Consider the following 18,468-nt stretch of genomic DNA (forward strand, 5'->3'; position numbering starts at 1 on the left):
CTGAGCACATCCTTCTGCTTTTAAACTTATCACGAATCCTTTCTCCCGAATTTCATTACTTCGTGAACCCTGATGTGAAACCATTTCTTGCCGAACAGCAGTATAGTTGGGGGCTCTCCCCAGACAATATGGTAAATGTAGCAGAGCTAGCGCTTAGATATACTCAAATGTTGGAGCCCCGTTCGTATCTCTCTCTCAGATGTTTTGCCGGCTTGAAAAGTATGACTCATCTATGTACCACCAAGCAGCCGAAGCGAAAGAGGGTCAACCCCAATGGAGGAAGACATTCGAAGGAAAGAGGCTCCAAGCACAACAAAAACATAAACATCGCTTACGATAACACAAACCATTCCACCGAGCCAACGCGCTTTCCGGGCCTTACTACCGGACCAAACCGCCAGTGGGTGATGGCAAAACCGGAGACCGTGGGCACGATGGCACTTATTTATAGGCGATTTGCACAAAGCTGTTCCACAAACCCTTGGCGATGATGGGTGCCGATAAGAATAGTAGTACCGGACAAGGAAACGCACCCCAAAGGAGTGGAAAAGCGGGCTAGTGGATAGCAATTGGTATACATATAAATAAGCACATCATGCTGCCCGCGGAGTACACGAGCTAAGGAACGCTGTTCGATGAATAAGAAAACATTTTTATGAGTTTTCGCTCTGTTTTTTGCAATTTGTTCTAGGATAGATGGTTTGATAGTGAAGACAAATTAATTTACTACTAGCTGAAGTACAGCAAATGTTCGGTCCGTAGACTTTCCGAGACGATTCCGAGTGACACTAGAAACGGCTTTCTGGCCTTTCTCGAATTTCTTTTATTAGAAGGCTAAAATTTCAAGCCAAAAACAGTTTTCAATAAATGTTCAGATTATAATTGCTTTTTCACAAAGATAGATTTTACAAACAACCACACAACTTCCTGGATGTAACATTTAAGCTTGGTGAATCAAATTACACTAAATAGAATTCCTAATTTTACTTACCCAGCTGAATGGTTGCATCCAGCACGGTGTGAGTTTGTTTGCGAAATCCGAGGTAAAATCTCCGTTTTCGAAAAATGCTAATAATTTGATTATGTATATGTTTTTTAGACGGCTGATGGTGGCTGAAGTTCAGTAAGCCAAAATGAGTCACGAAAAATGATGCTGCTAATATTGAATATTACCGATTAAAACCAATCTAGCGGACAAATGCCAAATGAATAATAAATCCAGTTATTAATAATACCAAGCTCACAGCAATAACAACATGATGTATTTCGGAGGTATTGAATACTAAATCAATACCTCGTAGTACGGGTGCGGTATTAAGGCGGTTCACATTTCAATTTTTTTTCGAAAATTCAAACTCTCATATGTCTATTAGCTTCTTTTTGACGATTTAGGAGTCCTTGCAAAAATTCAGGTATTTTGGAGGTGATCGCATTCACCCCCATATTCCACATCTTAAAAAAATATGTTAGTAATCCAATTTTGTGCCATTGACCCCAAAATCACCAGAATTGCGGCCGATCGAAAGATACTGGTCTGGAATAAAAACACGAGCTGCGGATGCTTCCAAAATTGATCATTACGGAACATAAAATGTTGATTTGGCCTTACGCGTCAACATTCCATATTGGTTTATAACTCCAACGTCGATTATCCGATTATCCGAGTAATACAGGTAAACTTTCCAAAAAAACTTTCTGTTTTGTCGCTTCTATAGTAAAAAAATCAAAATAAAAAAAAAAATAAGTCGAGCGCTGAAATCTTATTTTGGACTGATATTTGTCAGCTTCTGGAAAAGCATCAATCTCATTGTTCCGGCCGGTTCACACTGCAGCACTTTTTAGATTTTTTTGTTTTCGATTTTTGTGATAATAAGAGGCTTCAAAAATATGGTTTCTTTGGGAAAGTTGACTTTAATTAAGTTAAATAATCGACTGAGACAATAAAATTAGTTTTTTTTTTGTTGGAATAGATTGCAGGATGAAAATGTTAATTAAGGACATGTGCAAAATCTTATGAGTTCATTTAAGAAAAAGTTTCAGCATTTGGATGTATTTAAGAATTAGAGTGAAACAGTTATACATAGTCAAAGCTTACATATTGTATTTCAGCCCCTGAAAATTTCATGACTTCGGTTGATAGACTAATTTTTGGCGAGTAGTTCAAAGTGATGCAATGTGATTCCGTATATCCTTTATGGCGACAAAACTGAACGCCTGTTCAAAGTCACCTTGATAGGACTTCCCAGTGATGATAAATCATTAGAAGAGATCAAAATTGAAATCGAACAATTACTTAGATTTGCACCAGTCCCAGTAATTAAGATGAAAAAGAAATCTCGCTCTAATATTTCTCAGAGCGGGAGTAACTTCTGAAGGAATATCCATAGGAATTCCTGGAGGAATATTCTGAAAAATTCCTGGAATAATATCCGAAGGAACTACTGGAGGAATATTCAAATTAATTCTTGAACGAATTTCTAAACGAATTGCTGAAGAAACATCCGTACTAATATTTGGAGGAATATTCAGAGAAATTCCTAGAGGAACGGCAATTGCTGGGTAAAGTACCATTGGTACTTCGCGTACCTGAAGGAATAAAATAGATCCCATCTTGCGGTCCTTAGCCTCTTACCCAGCTACTCCTATCCCTACCACCCCGTGGCGCTGGCCGGGATACGACCAATCTTAGGGAAGATCGGGTAACCAACCGAACCCCGGTGGGAACTTTGGTCGTATGCTGACAGGGAAGGGGGGGGGTTTGCTCCTCTCCGGAGGTGCAAATCTTATTGAGCGTCTGTTCTCAATGTCAGGCTCGGCTCACACCAGCGTCTGTTCTCCATGTTAGGGGCGGCTGATCATCGTCCGAGTGCACCATGGTCCACCGGCAATAAGGAGGAATGGTCCTCCGGAAATTTAGGTGGTTTGGTGTCAGGCCCTGCAAGCCAGCCAAAAAAACCTCACGCAACGAACAATCAACAAGAGAGTACGGACCGGAACCATCGGCGAAGACCACTGCGACGGAAAGGGATTAGCGATTGGAAACTCGGTTCGTGGAACTGCAAATCTCTCAACTTCATCGGGAGCACACGCTTACTCGCCGATGTGCTCAAGGACCGTGGATTCGGCATCGTAGCGCTGCAGGAGGTTTGTTGGAAGGGATCAATGGTGCGAACGTTTAGAGGTAATCATACCATCTACCAGAGCTGTGACAACACACACGAGCTGGGAACAGCTTTCATAGTGATGGGCGATATGCAAAGGCGCGTGATCGGGTGGTGGCCGATCAATGAAAGAATGTGCAGGTTGAGGATCAAAGGCCGATTCTTCAACTTCAGCATAATCAACGTCCATAGCCCACACTCCGGAAGCACTGATAATGATAAGGACGCATTCTACGCGCAGCTGGAACGTGAGTACGACAGCTGCCCAAGCCACGACGTCAAAATCATTATAGTAGATTTGAACGCTCAGGTTGACCAAGAGGAGGAGTTTAGACCGACTATTAGAAAGTTCAGCGCTCACCGACTGACGAACGAAAACGGCCTACGACTAATTGATTTCGCCGCCTCCAAGAATATGGCCATTCGCAGCACCTACTTCCAACACAGCCTCCCGTATCGGTACACCTGGAGATCACCACTGCAAACAGAATCATAAATTGACCACGTTCTGATTGTTGGACGACACTTTTACGAAATTATCGACGTCAGGACATATCGTGGCGCTAACATCGACTCTGACCACTATCTGGTGATGGTTAAACTGCGCCCAAAACTATCCGTCATCAACAATGTTCGGTGCCGACGACCGGCAGCGTTGCCGGAAGAGGGTGAGCTCGATGGGGCCCCTCTTGAGGACTGCTGGAATACAGTCAAAGCAGCCATTAACGACGCAGCGGAGAACAACGTCGGGTGTATGGGACGAAGTCGATGGAACGATTGGTTCGACGAAGAGTGCAGATAGATTCTGGAGGAGAAGGTCGCGCTGCAGCAAGGTACCATACAGAACGTGGAACGTTATAGACGGAAGCGGATACAGCAGAACCGCCTTTTTCAGGAGAAGAAACACCGCCTGGAAGAAGCGGAGTGCGAGGAGATGGAACAGCTGTGCCGTTCTCAAGAAACACGCAAGTTCTATCAGAAGCTTAACGCATCCCGCAAAGGCTTCGTAGAGTATAGTACTCGTAGTATATATATGGTAGTATAGTACAGTATAGCCCGCGTAGAGCTATGGAAAATTATGGACGAGAACAGATTCCCTGGGAAGCTTACCAGACTGATCAAAGCAACGGTGGATGGTGTGCAAAACTGTGCGAAGATTTCGGGCGAACACTCCAGTTCGTTCGAATCGCGCCGGGGACTAAGACAAGGTGATGGACTTCCGTGCCTGTTGTTCAACATTGCGCTAGAAGGTGTCATGCGGAGAGCCGGGTGTTACAGCCAGGGTACGATTTCCAACAGATCCAGTCAATTTATTTGTTTCGCGGATGACATGGACATTGTCGGCCGAACATTTGCAAAGGTGGCAGAACTGTACACCCGCCTGAAACGTGAAGCAACAAAAGTTGGACTGGTGGTGAATGCGTCAAAGACAAAGTACATGCTTGTGGGCGGAACCGAGCACGACAGGGCCCGCCTGGGAAGCAGTGTTACGATAGACGGGGATATCTTCGAGCTGATCGAGGAATTCGTCTACCTCGGATCCTTGCTAACGGCTGATAACAATGTTAGTCGTGAAATACGAAGACGCAATATCTGTGGAAGTCGGGCCTACTACGGGCTCCAGAAGGAACTGCGGTCAAAAAAGATTCGCCACCGCACCAAATGTGTCATGTACAAGACGCTAATAAGACCGGTTGTCCTCTACGGACATCAAACAGGGACAATGCTCGAGGAGGACTTGCAAGCACTCGGGGTATTCGAGAGACGGATGCTTAGGACCATTTTTGACGGTGTGCAAAAAGACGGTGTGTGGCGGCGAAGAATGAATGAGCTAGGTAGCTAAAGCCGGAAGGGTACGATGGGCAGCTCATGTTGCAAGAATACCGGAGAGCAACCCTGCAAAGATGGTGTTCGCTTCCAATCCGGCAGGTACGAGACGGCGTGGAGCGCAGCGAGCGAGATGGGCAGACCAGGCGCAAAACGACTTGGCGAGCGTAGGGCGTATCCGAGAATGGAGAGATGCGGCCTCGAACCGTGTATTGTGGCGTCAAACTGTTGATTCAGTGTTATCTGTTTAGATGTAGACTAAATAAATGAAAATGTCTGAAAATCCTAGAGAAATATTCGGACGAATTCCCGAAGAAAATCCAGTGAACTTCTAGTAGGAATATCCGGAAGAATTCCTGGAGAAATATTCGAAAATAATATCTGGGTGAATTCCTGGAATAATATCCGCAGAAGATTCTGAAGGAATATCCAGAGGAATATCCGAAGAAATGTTTGAAGGAATTCCTGGTGGAATATTCGGATGAACTCCTGGAGGAATAACCGGAGGAATTCGTGGAGGAATATCCGGAGGAATTCCTGGAGGAAAACCCGGAGGAATTCCTCTAGAAATACCCGGAGGAATTCCTGAAGGAATATTCGGCCAAATTTCTGGAGGAATGGCCGGAGGCAGGGTTTGCGGAAATCGCTCTCAATAGATAACGAACAACGATGAAAGAGAGGCAAAAACCTCTTCGAATCATAACAAGTTATGAAAACAAAACTATCGCACTTGTATACAAGTTGAAAAAACCTGATTCGGATAGGCGGCCCCCACCGATGGGGTTTTATAAAACGCTTTGTTCTCGCTCATTTTATGTTGGTGGCCATATTTTTTTTCACACAGCTGTGTAAAATAAGTTGAAATGCATCATCAGAACCGGTGCCCCCCGCAATTGGGGCTTTTTAAAAGAAATTTATCACGGGTTGTAGCCCCCCGAATCAGTTTGTAGGGATTTACCCTATGAACCGATACAACGAAATACGGCAAGAGGAGATACCTGAAAACGACATGTACCTTGACAGCGCGACGGGGGGGATGGACACGAACGATAAAGTTGGACGGTTGTGAATAAGCTGTTGCAGAAGAAATAAAGGAAGTGATTTGGCTAGAGAAAACGAAAACTAGTGTTTCTTCATTACAAGAAAAGGAAACCCTTTACATCTGGCGACGAGGATGGAGAAAATCGTGAGTAAAATAAAAAAAGGAAGAAACAAATAATTTTAAAGAAGATGTTCGATGGCTTGTCGTGATGTTTGCTAGGTATGAGCGTTTTTCGTAAATGAGGGCGAACGTGAAAAAAAAAATGATGCTGTTGGGTGGATTTATTAAAAGAAAAATGCGGTCCAGTTGCAAGTACAAAAAAAAAATACAAATCGAAATATTTGAAAATAGAAGATAGGTTTGATTTTGAGAAATTAAACTAATGCGCTTGCCAATTCTGAGGAATTGAGGGGCAAAAGAGAGCTTTCGAGAAAGCTAAAAAAAAAAATTAAATAAAATGGAGTTCTCTGAGGAGATATATATTAAAAAAAGCCTCCGAGGAGGTGCGAAAAAAAACGGAGGTTGCCCGTTTAGGCGGAAAATTATTTGATATAGAAAAAATGAGGTTATGATTCCCATATACGTATACTTATATTTGCTTCGAGGCACGTGTCATTGAAATGGGGATGAAATATTTCTAAATAAAATATTGAAATATGTCATGAGGAAGTTTTGTTATGCTTAAACTGAACGATTAAAAACATTTCGTAATTTCTTTCTATTTCTTAGATTGATGAATCGCGGGCGCTTCCGGCGTTCCGATGCGAGGAGATTGATAAAAATCAATTAGCAAAGGAATGGAAGGCTTGGAAGTCAGCATTGGAGATTTACTTCGACGCTTACGACGTGTCGGATCAACGTAAAATGCGGGCTAAATTGTTGCATCTGGGCGGAAAACAATTACAGCGAGTATATGAGAACTTGCCAGATAATAACAAGATTCCGTTGGTATCGACAAAGGAAAACTGGTACGACGTGGCTGTAGAGAAGCTGGATGCATACTTCGAGCCGGGACGCCAATATATACTAGAGCGCTGCCGATTGCGGAAAATAAAACAGGAGAAGAATGAACGGTTTTCGCACTTTGTAATGCGCATCAGGCAGCAACTCTCTGATTGCGGATTCGAGAAGTACTCGTCGGAAGTAAAAGATGTTCTCACGGAATTATTCGTAATCGACACCATCGTTGAAGGATGCCTTTCAGATGAACTTCGACGTCGAATCCTACAAAATGATAGATCGTTGTCAGAAATTGTGGAAATGGGTGCAATGATGGAAGGAGTCGAGCAGCAGATTAAGGATATTGGATCGTTAAATTCAACGGACACAACAGAGAAAGTATTTCAAGTTAAGACGGAACGAATAGTCAAGAATCGGACGCCGTATACAGAACGAAGCCGTTCTTATTACAGTTCTTTGAAACCCAACGTAAAATCATTCTCCTGTTACCGTTGTGGGACGCAGGGCCATGTTGGATCATCTGAAATGTGCAAGGCTCGCGATCAAATTTGTCGACGGTGTAAGAAAGTAGGACATTTTGAAGCTGTATGTCGCACACGTACTTATGCATCCACTTCCGCATCGGATGTAATAAAGGCCAAGAAGGTTCATCTGGTCGAAAGAACCGAGGCTCACCAACAAATTCAGAACCCGTTGGAACATAAAGCTCCGACACAATCAAATGACTCGAAGGTATACTATTGTTTTTACGGAGGTAATGAGTCAAATGTCATTGAATGTAAAATTGGTGGAGTTACTCTTGAGTTACTGGTGGACTCAGGTTCTGACATCAATGTGATACACGCGGAGGCCTGGACTTTTCTAAAACAACGACAGGTTAAAGTTGCCAACATGCAGAAAGGATCGAAACAGATCATCAAAGGATATGGAAGTAGCATTCCACTGATAATCATAGGGACCTTCGAAACAGAGATAGCGATAGGTTCACGGTCAATAATGACGACATTTTACGTGGTAGAAGGCGGCCAACGCTGTCTGCTAGGAGATGCCACAGCAAAGGAACTTGGTATCCTGAAAATAGGAATCGATGTAAATCAGGTGGAACAACATGAACGACCATTCGAAAATCAAGGATGTGCAAGTGCACATACACATGGATCCATCATTTAAGCCAGTATTTCAGCCGGTTCGACGCGTCCCTATACCATATGAGGCTGCCGTTAATAAAAAGTTGGACATCTTACTTGCTCAAGACATAATTGAGGTGATGAATCATAATTTAAAGTAACGGTCCGATTTGTAATTTATGAGTACAAATGTTGATTACATGAGAAATAAATGATATTTAATTGCATACTTATACAAAATTGACGGAACATTCTAATTTCAATATTACAGGTTAAAACCGGTCCTACCACGTGGGTGTCACCTCTTGTGGTCGTGGGAAAAGCCAACGGTGAACCTCGTGTGTGCTTGGACTTGAGGAGAGTCAACGAGGCAGTGATCAGAGAAAGATTCCCAATGCCTATTGTCGATGAAATATTGGCTCGAATCGGAAAAGGAAAAGTTCGTAGTAAGCTTGATATTCGTGATGCATTCCTTCAGACTGAGCTTGCCCCAGAATCTCGCGATATCACAACGTTTATTACGAACCGTGGACTTTTTCGTTTTAAACGACTTCCCTTCGGACTAGTCTCTGCCCCCGAGATCTTCCAAAAAGTCATGGACGAGATTTTGTCTGGTTGCGAAGGAACGGTTTGCTACTTAGACGATATATACGTAGAAGGACAAAATGTAGAAGAACACGATGCTCGTCTAACGAAAGTTTTCGATCGTCTTCATGCACGTGGCGTGGTGCTTAATCTTCAGAAATGCATAATCAGGGTAGCAGAGCTGCAGTTCCTAGGTCACATTATCAGTCAAAAAGGATTACGACCTTCTCCATCCAAAGTGGAAGCGCTGTTGTCTTTTCGCCGGCCTGAAAACGTTTCCGAAATCAAAAGTTTTTTAGGCTTGGCAAATTACATGAATAAATTTATTCCAAACCTAGCAGCAGCAGACGAACCACTTCGGAAACTCTTGCTTCAATCATCAAAATTTGTATGGAATCAGGAGCAGCAACACGCATTCGACATAATAAAACAAGCTATGACAAAAGAGAATAATTTAGGATACTTCAACTGCAGCGATTCCACGTCGGTGATTGCCGATGCAAGTCCTACTGCGCTGGGAGCGGCTCTTATCCAAACGAACCAGCAGGGAGAAAATCGCGTGATTTGTTTCGCATCAAAATCGTTGACCGAGACGGAGAGAAGGTATTGCCAAACGGAGAAAGAGGCGTTGGCGTTAGTCTGGAGCGTCGAAAGGTTCCAAATGTACCTTCTGGGAAAACCATTTGATCTGATAACAGATTGTAAGGCGCTGACGTATTTGTTTAACCCTCGTTCGAAACCTTGTGCGCGCGTTGAAAGATGGGTTCTTCGACTGCAAGGGTTCCAGTATAAGGTTAAGCACATATCGGGAGAGCAGAATATAGTGGATGCACTTTCAAGGCTATCGACATTGAGACCAGTACCCTTTGATGTTGCAGAGGAACTTTTCGTAAACGAAGTCGGGCATGCTGCAGCTTCAACTGCAGCTATACGGTGGGAAGAAATCGACCGAACATCCGAGAAAGATGAAGAAATATTGCATATCTTCGAAGTTCTAAGTAGTGGTCGTTTATTTGAACTGCCCATTGAATATCGTATCATTGGAAGAGAATTATGCCGCGTTGGAAATGTACTGATGAGAGGGGATCGAATAATTGTACCCAAATCATTGAGAGATCAAGTGCTGCTTCTCGCTCATGAAGGACATCCAGGTTCTCGTATGATGAAAAGCCATCTTCGATCATCTGTGTGGTGGCCAAAGCTAGATCTTGATGTTGATTCATACGTTAAACGATGCAGGGGGTGTATGCTCACGTCTGCTCCAGACGCCCCAGAACCAATGAGTCGGCGAAGCTTACCTGCGAGGCCTTGGGAGGATTTGGCAATTGACTTCTTAGGCCCATTGCCGGAGGGACAGTACTTACTGGTTGTGGTCGATTATTACAGTAGATACTATGAAGTATGTGAAATGACCACTATCACTGCCGAGGATACCATCGCCGAATTAATGACGATTTTCAGTCGCTTTGGGGTACCAGTTACGTTAACTGCTGATAATGCACCTCAACTAAGCGAGGAATGCGAAGTGTTCTCCAATTTTGTAAAGACTATGGAATTCTATTAATCAATACAATTCCTTACTGGCCGCAAATGAATGGGAAGTAGAACGGCAGAACAGAACCATATTGAGGCGATTACAGATCGCACAGGAATTAGGTCAAGATTGGCGCAGGGAGCTCCAAAAGTTTCTGCTTACTTATCGAGCTGCTTCACACTCGACAACTGGGCGTTCGCCAGCAGAATTACTATTGGGAAGGAAAATTCGAACTAAGCTACCCAATTTAATGCTTAGTCGTGATGATGAAGAATTGAGGGATCGCGATGCTATTGTTAAGGAAAAGGGGAAGGAGTACAGTGACAATCGTAGACAAGCTAAAAAAAGTGAGGTGTCGGTTGGAGACCGGGTTCTATCGAAGAGATTTAGAAAAGACAACAAACTTTGCACCGAATTTATGAACGAGGAATTTGTTGTGCTTACAAAAACTGGTTCCGATACCACAATAAAATCTACCGTATCCGGGAAGGAATACAGGAGAAATACTTCTCACCTGAAGAAGATTCCATACGAAACAGATAAGTACAACAAAAACGGTAATACACCTGAAACAGCTCTGTTTTCTGAGAGCCCTGAAAAGCCCTATTCAACGAATACGACTAGTTCCGTGAACACGGATGTCACCCACGACGTGGGTGGTAAGCGAAGGCGGCAAGAACCATCTTGGTTCCGCAGTTATGTGCCGTATTAGATCAAGATGTTTTAGGGGGGATGTAGGGATTTACCCTATGAACCGATACAACGAAATACGGCAAGAGGAGATACCTGAAAACGACATGTACCTTGACAGCGCGACGGGGGGGATGGACACGAACGATAAAGTTGGACGGTTGTGAATAAGCTGTTGCAGAAGAAATAAAGGAAGTGATTTGGCTAGAGAAAACGAAAACTAGTGTTTCTTCATTACAAGAAAAGGAAACCCTTTACACAGTTCATTATCGTAACATCTACCGAAAAACGTCTCTCACGGTATGCTACCTATCGAGAGTGTATACAAACATAATAAGTAATTTTTAAGAAAATTATTTTGAGCTTTTTAGTGGAATGTCTTCACTTGTCATAAGACGAGTTTGTACAATCCCATTGAATTCCACCACTTAATTAGTTAAGTGGTGGAATTCAATGGGATTGTACAAACTCGTCTTATGACAAATGACAAGTAAAAAATTTTCTCATTCTCCTTTGGATTCAAACCATGTCAGGAGGAATATCCGGAGAAATAACTAAAGCAATGTAGGGACGAATTCCTGGATGAATATTCTATAATAAGGATCGTTTTTGACCACCTCGTGACATTATAGAAATTACTCTATTATCTCCGATGTAATGTTTGGAAGAATTCCTAGTGGAATATTCAGAAGAACTCTTGGAGGAATATCTGGAGAAATTCCTGGAGAAGTATCCAGAGGAATTCCTAGAAAAATATCCAGAAGAATTTCTGGAGGAATATCCATACGATATCCCGAACGAATTTCCGAAGTAATGTATGGAGCAATTCCTTGTGGAATAATCGAAAGAAATGCTGGAGGAATTTCCGGCGAAATTCCTTGAAAAACAAAATCCGAAGGAATATCCGGAGAAATTCCTTGAGAAATATCCGAAGGAATATCCGGAGAAATTCCGGACGATTTCCCTTAGAAATATCCGGAATAATTCCTGGATGAATATCTGGAGGATTCCTGCAGGTATGTTCGGAGGAACTACTGGAGGAATATCTGGACGAATTCCTGGAGGAATATTCAGAGAAATTTCTGGAGGAATATCCATACGATAACCCGGAAAAAAAATTCCGAAGTAATGTTAGGAGGAATTCCCGGTGGAATAATCAGAAGAAATGCTGGAGGAATTTCCGGAGAAATTCTTTGAGAAAAATCCGAAGGAATTACTGGAGGAATATCCGGAGAAATTCCGGACGATTTTCCTTAGGAACATCCGGAATAGTTTCTGGAGGAATATCCGGAGGATGAACCAATTCCTGGAGAAACGGCCGGGGGAAATCTTGGAGGAATATCCGGATGAATTCCTGGTGGAATATCCGGAAGGGTTCCTGGATGAATAAATGCACGAATTCCTGGAGGTATATTTGGATCAACTACTGGAGGATTATCCGGAGGAATTCTTGGAGAACTATCGGAAGGATTTCTTAGAGGAATATTTTATTGGTCTTATTTGTCTTGTCCTATTTGTCTCAATGGGCTTATTTGTCTTATTTGTCTACTTTCCTTCATTTGATTTCAATTTATATACATATTTGGTGAATTCGTGTTTGCATATCTAGATGCGTTATTTTCTAGTGCCACGCTAGATACAAAATTGATCGCTCACATCGCTCCTTCCTTGCCGTGCGCCACGAGAAAATATGCTGTTGGCTGCTCTCCCAAAATGTTAATTTTTGTATGGAATTTGGAAAACTTGGTTGAAGTAAAAAAAACTTTCCTTCGGTTACATTGTTGGTTACATATACATTTTATTAGGGGAAAAGACGGCTTTGGAAGGTTTTGTTCTATTATTGGCATGGGGGTTTTTGTTGACCAAATTTTATGAAATTTGGCCACAATATTCTTTGATATGCAAAGCATGTTTAGGCCAAATTTGAGCATAATCAGTCATAAAAAACCCCACTGACAATAATAGAACAAAACCTGCCAAAGCCTGCATACATCAAAATGATCGCTGGAAAGTTTTAAAACTTTTGTCCGTTGGGTTTTGCAGAATTCGGTTCCTTTATGTCTCAAATCATTTGAGAGAAGTACGGAGAAGCAAAAATTTCAGTTGTACAATAGTTCAGTATTTAGAGCTTTATTCAAGTTTAGAAACTAATAGGTCCACATTTATTGTTAAATTCCAAAGAAATTGTCAGCGGGGATAAGCGATCCCCGATCGCATATTTTCTATCATTTTGCATGTTTTTGCATTAATTAATATGCCTTGCCACAATTACTGTTTTTTTTTTCGATATTGAAATTTTTTCTAGGTCTTGGGAAAAAACAATGATTTTTCAATAATTCCGAAATGTAACGTCCGATCGGGCCAATTTTCAATAGCAAGTAATGGGACCGTATTCCCTGTCGAATACAACTTGTTGCGAGTAAATCGTATAATGCTAAGTTCCAAAGAAAGGGGTCTGCAAAATTTGTACACATTATACACATACACACACATACAGACATCACCAAAGAGAGGAAGTCGGGGAGCCACTCCTCCTACAACCAGAGCGTGGAAGATCACCCACTTCGACAGAAGAACCTTCAGTGAAGCTTTGCGCCTGGAGGAAAACATGAAAAGTTTGACGAGGATGAACTGACTGCGGTTCTGTCACGAGCGTGCGATGCTACCATACCGAGGAAGGCACGACCGCGGAAATGTCGACCACAGGTATACTGGTGGAGCGAGAATATTGCATCCTTTCGAGCAGCCTGCCCCCGGGCTAGAAGAAAAACGCAAAACACACGCTCGTGAGGGAGGAACGTATCGAGCAATTCGAAGCGGCGAGACTAGCTCTAAACAAGGCCATCAAAGAAAGTAAGAAAGCCTGCTTCGACAGATTGTGCCAGAGCGCCAACTCAAACCCATGGGGAGACGCCTATAGGGTGGTGATGGCCAAAACAAGAGGAGCATTGGCACCTCTCGAGCGATGATGTCCAACGAGGCTGAAGACGATAATCGAAGCACTATTTCCGCACCACGGCGGGGAAGGAGCAAATGACGAAGCTAATGACGGAGCTAATGACGGTGGCAAAGTCTCACTACCCGAGTAAAGCACCTGGTCCGGACGGGATCCTGAACATGGTGTTGAAGACAGCCATAATGACTAATCCGAACATGTTCAAGTTAGCCATGCAGAGGTGTCTGGACGAGCAGACATTCCCGGATGTATGGAAGAGACAGCGTGTCTTCCTGTTACCGAAACCTGGTAAGCCACCAGGAGACCCCTTAGCGTACAATTCAATCTGCCTAATAGACACGGTAGGTAAGCTACTGGAGAGGTTGATCCTGAACAGGCTGTCGCCGTACGTGGAGGAGGTAGGAGGATTATCGAGCGAGCAATTCGGCTTTCGTAGAGGATGGTCTTTCCTGGATGCCATTAAATCGGTGGTTGACACTGCAAAGGTCGCCATCGAAAGCAAGCAGCGTGGTATACGTTACTGCGCAGTAATAACACTCGATGTGCGGAATGCATTCAACAGTGCGTGCTGGATGGAGACCGCGAACTCGTTGCTTCGGCTGGCTTTTTGGTTAATTTATTTAAAAAATCTTCGGCTTTTTGGTTAATTTATTTAACAATTTTTTCCAATTGGCATACTTTCCAGATGGAAAAACGCCAAAGTTGTTCCAATTTAAAGCCGGACAAAAATCCAGTTGAGGCTTCTAGTTATCAAGTTAGTAAGGGTTACGAATTTAATTCAACTCAAAAAATCTGAAGGATATTCGACAGGAGTTGCTCTTCATGATATACAGAAAGAATTTGACAGTGTTTGGCATGCAAATTTGATTGCAAAAGTGATGAATTTTAATTTTCCTCTATACATTATTAAACTGATCCAAAATTATTTATCAGATCACTCACTGCAGGTAAACTATTAGAATTCGAAAGAGCTGGTGTTCCCCAAGGCAGCATACTCGGGCCCGTATTGTATAACATTTTCACTTCTGTCTTACCAAATGTCAAAAATCTTTGTTTGAAGATGCCACGGGCCTTTCCACCAAAGGACGAAGCCTTCGTGTCATTTATAGTAGGGGGGAAGACGGCTTTGGCTGGTTTTGTTCTATTATTGGCAGGGGGGTTTTTGTCGACCGAATTTTATGAAATTTGGCCACAATATTCTTTGATATGCAAAGAATGTTCAGGCCAAATTTGAGCCTAGTCAGTCATAAAAAACCCCCTGTCAATAATAGAACAAAACCTGCCAAAGCCGTCATTCCCCCTAGATAAACAAAAAATCAAACTTTTGTCTTAAGAACAAATTTTTAGACCAGCCATGTTGTATGCAGTGCCAATATGGACTAGTTGCTGCAATACCAGAAAGAAGGTACTTCAGAGGATTCAAAACAGAACTTTGAAAATGATTCTGAAGTTGCCTCCGTGGTATAGTACCAATGAACTTCATTGAATTTCTAAGATTGAGACATTGCAAAAAATGTCCAATAAAATAATTTCAAATTTTAGCAAAAAATCGTTGCAATCTTATATTGCAACGATTCGCTCCTTGTACCCTTAGTATAAATTAGGTTAAGTTTAGTTTAAGTTGAAAACATTGTAATTCCTACATGGTTCAATTCAACCAGAGTAAAAATCGTAACTGCCAGAGGCAATTAAAATGTACTAATAATAACTTAAAATGTATCATAGCAAATTAGGATGATAGTGTTAAGAAAACACGGAACACCTAGCCTAATAGATGAATGCATGTATTAGATAATCAGCAAATAAAATTAGTGAAAAAAAATGAAATAGAACAGTCAATTACGAAGTATCAACATTGAATTGTGCGGTCATCTCATGCTTCTGCTCTTTGAAAATGGAACACATCTATTGCGCTCAATATTTTAGAAAGAAGCTGAGAAAACCAAAAGATTCTAGATTATTGTATTAAAGAACGTGGGACGCACGCTATGTTTAAAGGCAACTATTATGCAAAGTGAATGCACCCCGGATGTTAAGCCGTTAGATCATAGTTTTTGACCTCTAGTTTAAGGATCTGTGTCGATTGAAATATTTCATCGGTGAAAATTTGACTTTTTTACCATTCAAGGTGATATTTTTAACCTAAAAATATATTCTGATTTTTTTTTCTTCTGCAAGTTATATAAAATCCAAGCACCACATTTTTTTCCTGATGCTTTGAGAAACATTTTCATATAAAAACATTTTTCATATGATGAAAATAGTAGAAGTTACACTAAAATTACTGCCAGTCTTAAATGTTTTTAAGGTTTATTATGAATAGATCTGGAGCCTTCTCTAGCTGTGCGGCAAGATTCATTGCCTCCAAGAAAGACTATTCTGAAATGTGGCTGGTTTCGATTCCCGGTCTGGTCTAGGAAATCCTCTCGACTTCCCTGATGGGCATAAAGTATCATCGTAGACTCATGGTATACGAATGCGAAAATGGAAACTTGGCTTAGAAACCTCGCAGTTAAAAACTGTGGAAGTATTAATAAAATGAACACTAAACTGCGAAGCGGCATATAATTATAGTAACAAGTGTTACGGAATCATAAAAAAATAATTTATTAATGAAACTTTACACTAATTACATCTGAATTCACTGCTTACTAACTATGAACTGCCCAATTCACTGTCTTTCACTACCTTTTATAACTTATTATTGCTAACTTAACATTTCCTATGCCTGCCTATTTGGAACATCGGTGATCGACCGGTGGGGAATTCTGCTGATGGTGCATTATTACTTTCTGGGTGACAACGGCTGATTGGGATCGAAGTCCAGGGGTTCTGCTGACGGTGCTTCTCTGTTGGCAGGGCCCTCTGGTTGGCTATTACGGTTGATGTGCATATTGTATCATAACTCCTCCGGGGGTGAAAAAGCGTGGCCTCACGCGTCTTCAATGGGATTCTGCGATGAAGATTTGGGGTCTCTTTTGGTTAGCTTAGAAATGAAGTAACGAACAGTTTGTCTGTAATAGAGTAGAGCAAACACAGCTAATGTTATGGTTATAATGGTTGAGAGTGTTAACCCTCCAAATAAACTCCAATGCCAAAGTTGATTTGTAAACTGCTTCAAGTAAACGTGATTAATCATTTTCCTGTTGGTTATAGTTTTATTGTTGAGATAATTTATGTCGTCCTCCTCTAATTGGTGGTGTATTATCAGATTGTACATAGCCCCTTGAATGATGGACGGTTGAACGATTCGGCTGATTGATGAAAACTGCTGGTTTCTGATAGTTACTGTACAATTGTAAAATGTTATTAAAAAGTTTCCCTCTAGGATGCGATTATCGGGACCACAATCGGTTTTTAGTAACTCTGATTTCGCATTGGTAACTAATAATTGGTTGTCGGTTATTAGTTGTGCTTCTGTACTATTCTCTCGTCTGGTAGTACAATAGCTCTTCTTTCCCAATATCAAACTCGATATACATTGATCTGAGTACTTACTGATGTAACTACTACGTTGAATGAATTCATCAGGTTTGGTGGTTGTGAATAGTCCATGACTGCTTTTAATCAGGTGTGTTGGATATTTCCTAATCATTGAATTGTTATTATTCAGCGGATGGATTTGAAGTATTGCTGATTCTTCTCTCCAGTTTTGGTACACGTAAGATGTACAGTAGGGTTTCGTGGTTAACGGCAATTTTGGGTTGCACTAAGTTTAGTGCTTCGTCTGGCAGATCTGTGTAAACTCCTTGATCCTCCAATAATACTCGTATTGTGTGTATCTCTTGGGTTGTGAGAATTTTGCTGTTGGCAACTGATATTTTAGTCCACAATATTGCGTCCTGAATTTCTTCTAGTATCTTGTTGATCAGGTCAATATTAATAATGGTGGTGATGGTTTCTATTTCATTTAGTATGATCTGGTTTTCATGTTTGCTTTCAATTACCTTATTGACTGCTCTGGTTAATGACTCCAATCTTTTACCAATCTGTTCGTTGACTTTATATTGTTGGTTGTTGCTTTCGATTAAGTTGTTCAGGGTTGTGTTGATGATGTGAAGGTCTTCGGCGTCCGGGCTTCCACTGATCCATTTCCAAGTCGTTCCGATAAGGTTCAGGCTCCTAGCTAAACGTTTTCGTGGTTGTATTTGAATGAAATTGGAATATAAGAGTTTAATTTTGAGTTTAACAATTTCAGATAAATGATTATTAATCTTTTTATACGCTAAATTTGTCAAAGAATTGATTGTAAGTTCTAAATTTGTAGTGTTTATAGGATGAATAATATAGACATTTCCTGTTTGAATTTTACATGATTTGATTCTCAAAGTTAAAATTGGATTTGAATTTAGGTTTGCAATTTCTATCTCCTGGCAATTAATTTGAAAAATTACGACTATTAAGATTATATGTAAAAATAGAAGCCTAATCATTCCTATTGGGCAGTTATTAAATCTATTTTTTATCATATTAAAATGTTTTTTTTTGTTTTCGTCCTTCGTATGGGAGCTGCAATTATACAAAAAAAATGAATTTATTAGTAATTTTATTCAGTATGGTTTCAAGCTGAAAGTAGAAAACGGTGT

At 41.4% G+C, this 18,468-nt stretch overlaps 1 protein-coding gene across 1 annotated transcript; it reads left to right on the top strand.

Annotated features, from left to right (window-relative positions):
• Positions 1–6,162: 6,162 nt before the first annotated feature.
• Positions 6,163–8,032, top strand: LOC134222456 (uncharacterized). The gene is made up of 3 exons (XM_062701601.1): positions 6,163–6,174; positions 6,760–7,722; positions 8,009–8,032. The coding sequence occupies exons 1-3, from the start codon at positions 6,163–6,165 to the stop codon at positions 8,030–8,032; spliced, it is 999 nt and encodes a 332-aa protein (XP_062557585.1).
• The last annotated feature ends 10,436 nt before the right edge of the window (positions 8,033–18,468 follow it).

This window comes from Armigeres subalbatus, chromosome 3 (genome assembly GCF_024139115.2).
Source record: "Armigeres subalbatus isolate Guangzhou_Male chromosome 3, GZ_Asu_2, whole genome shotgun sequence".
Classification (NCBI taxonomy): Eukaryota; Metazoa; Arthropoda; class Insecta; order Diptera; family Culicidae; genus Armigeres; species Armigeres subalbatus.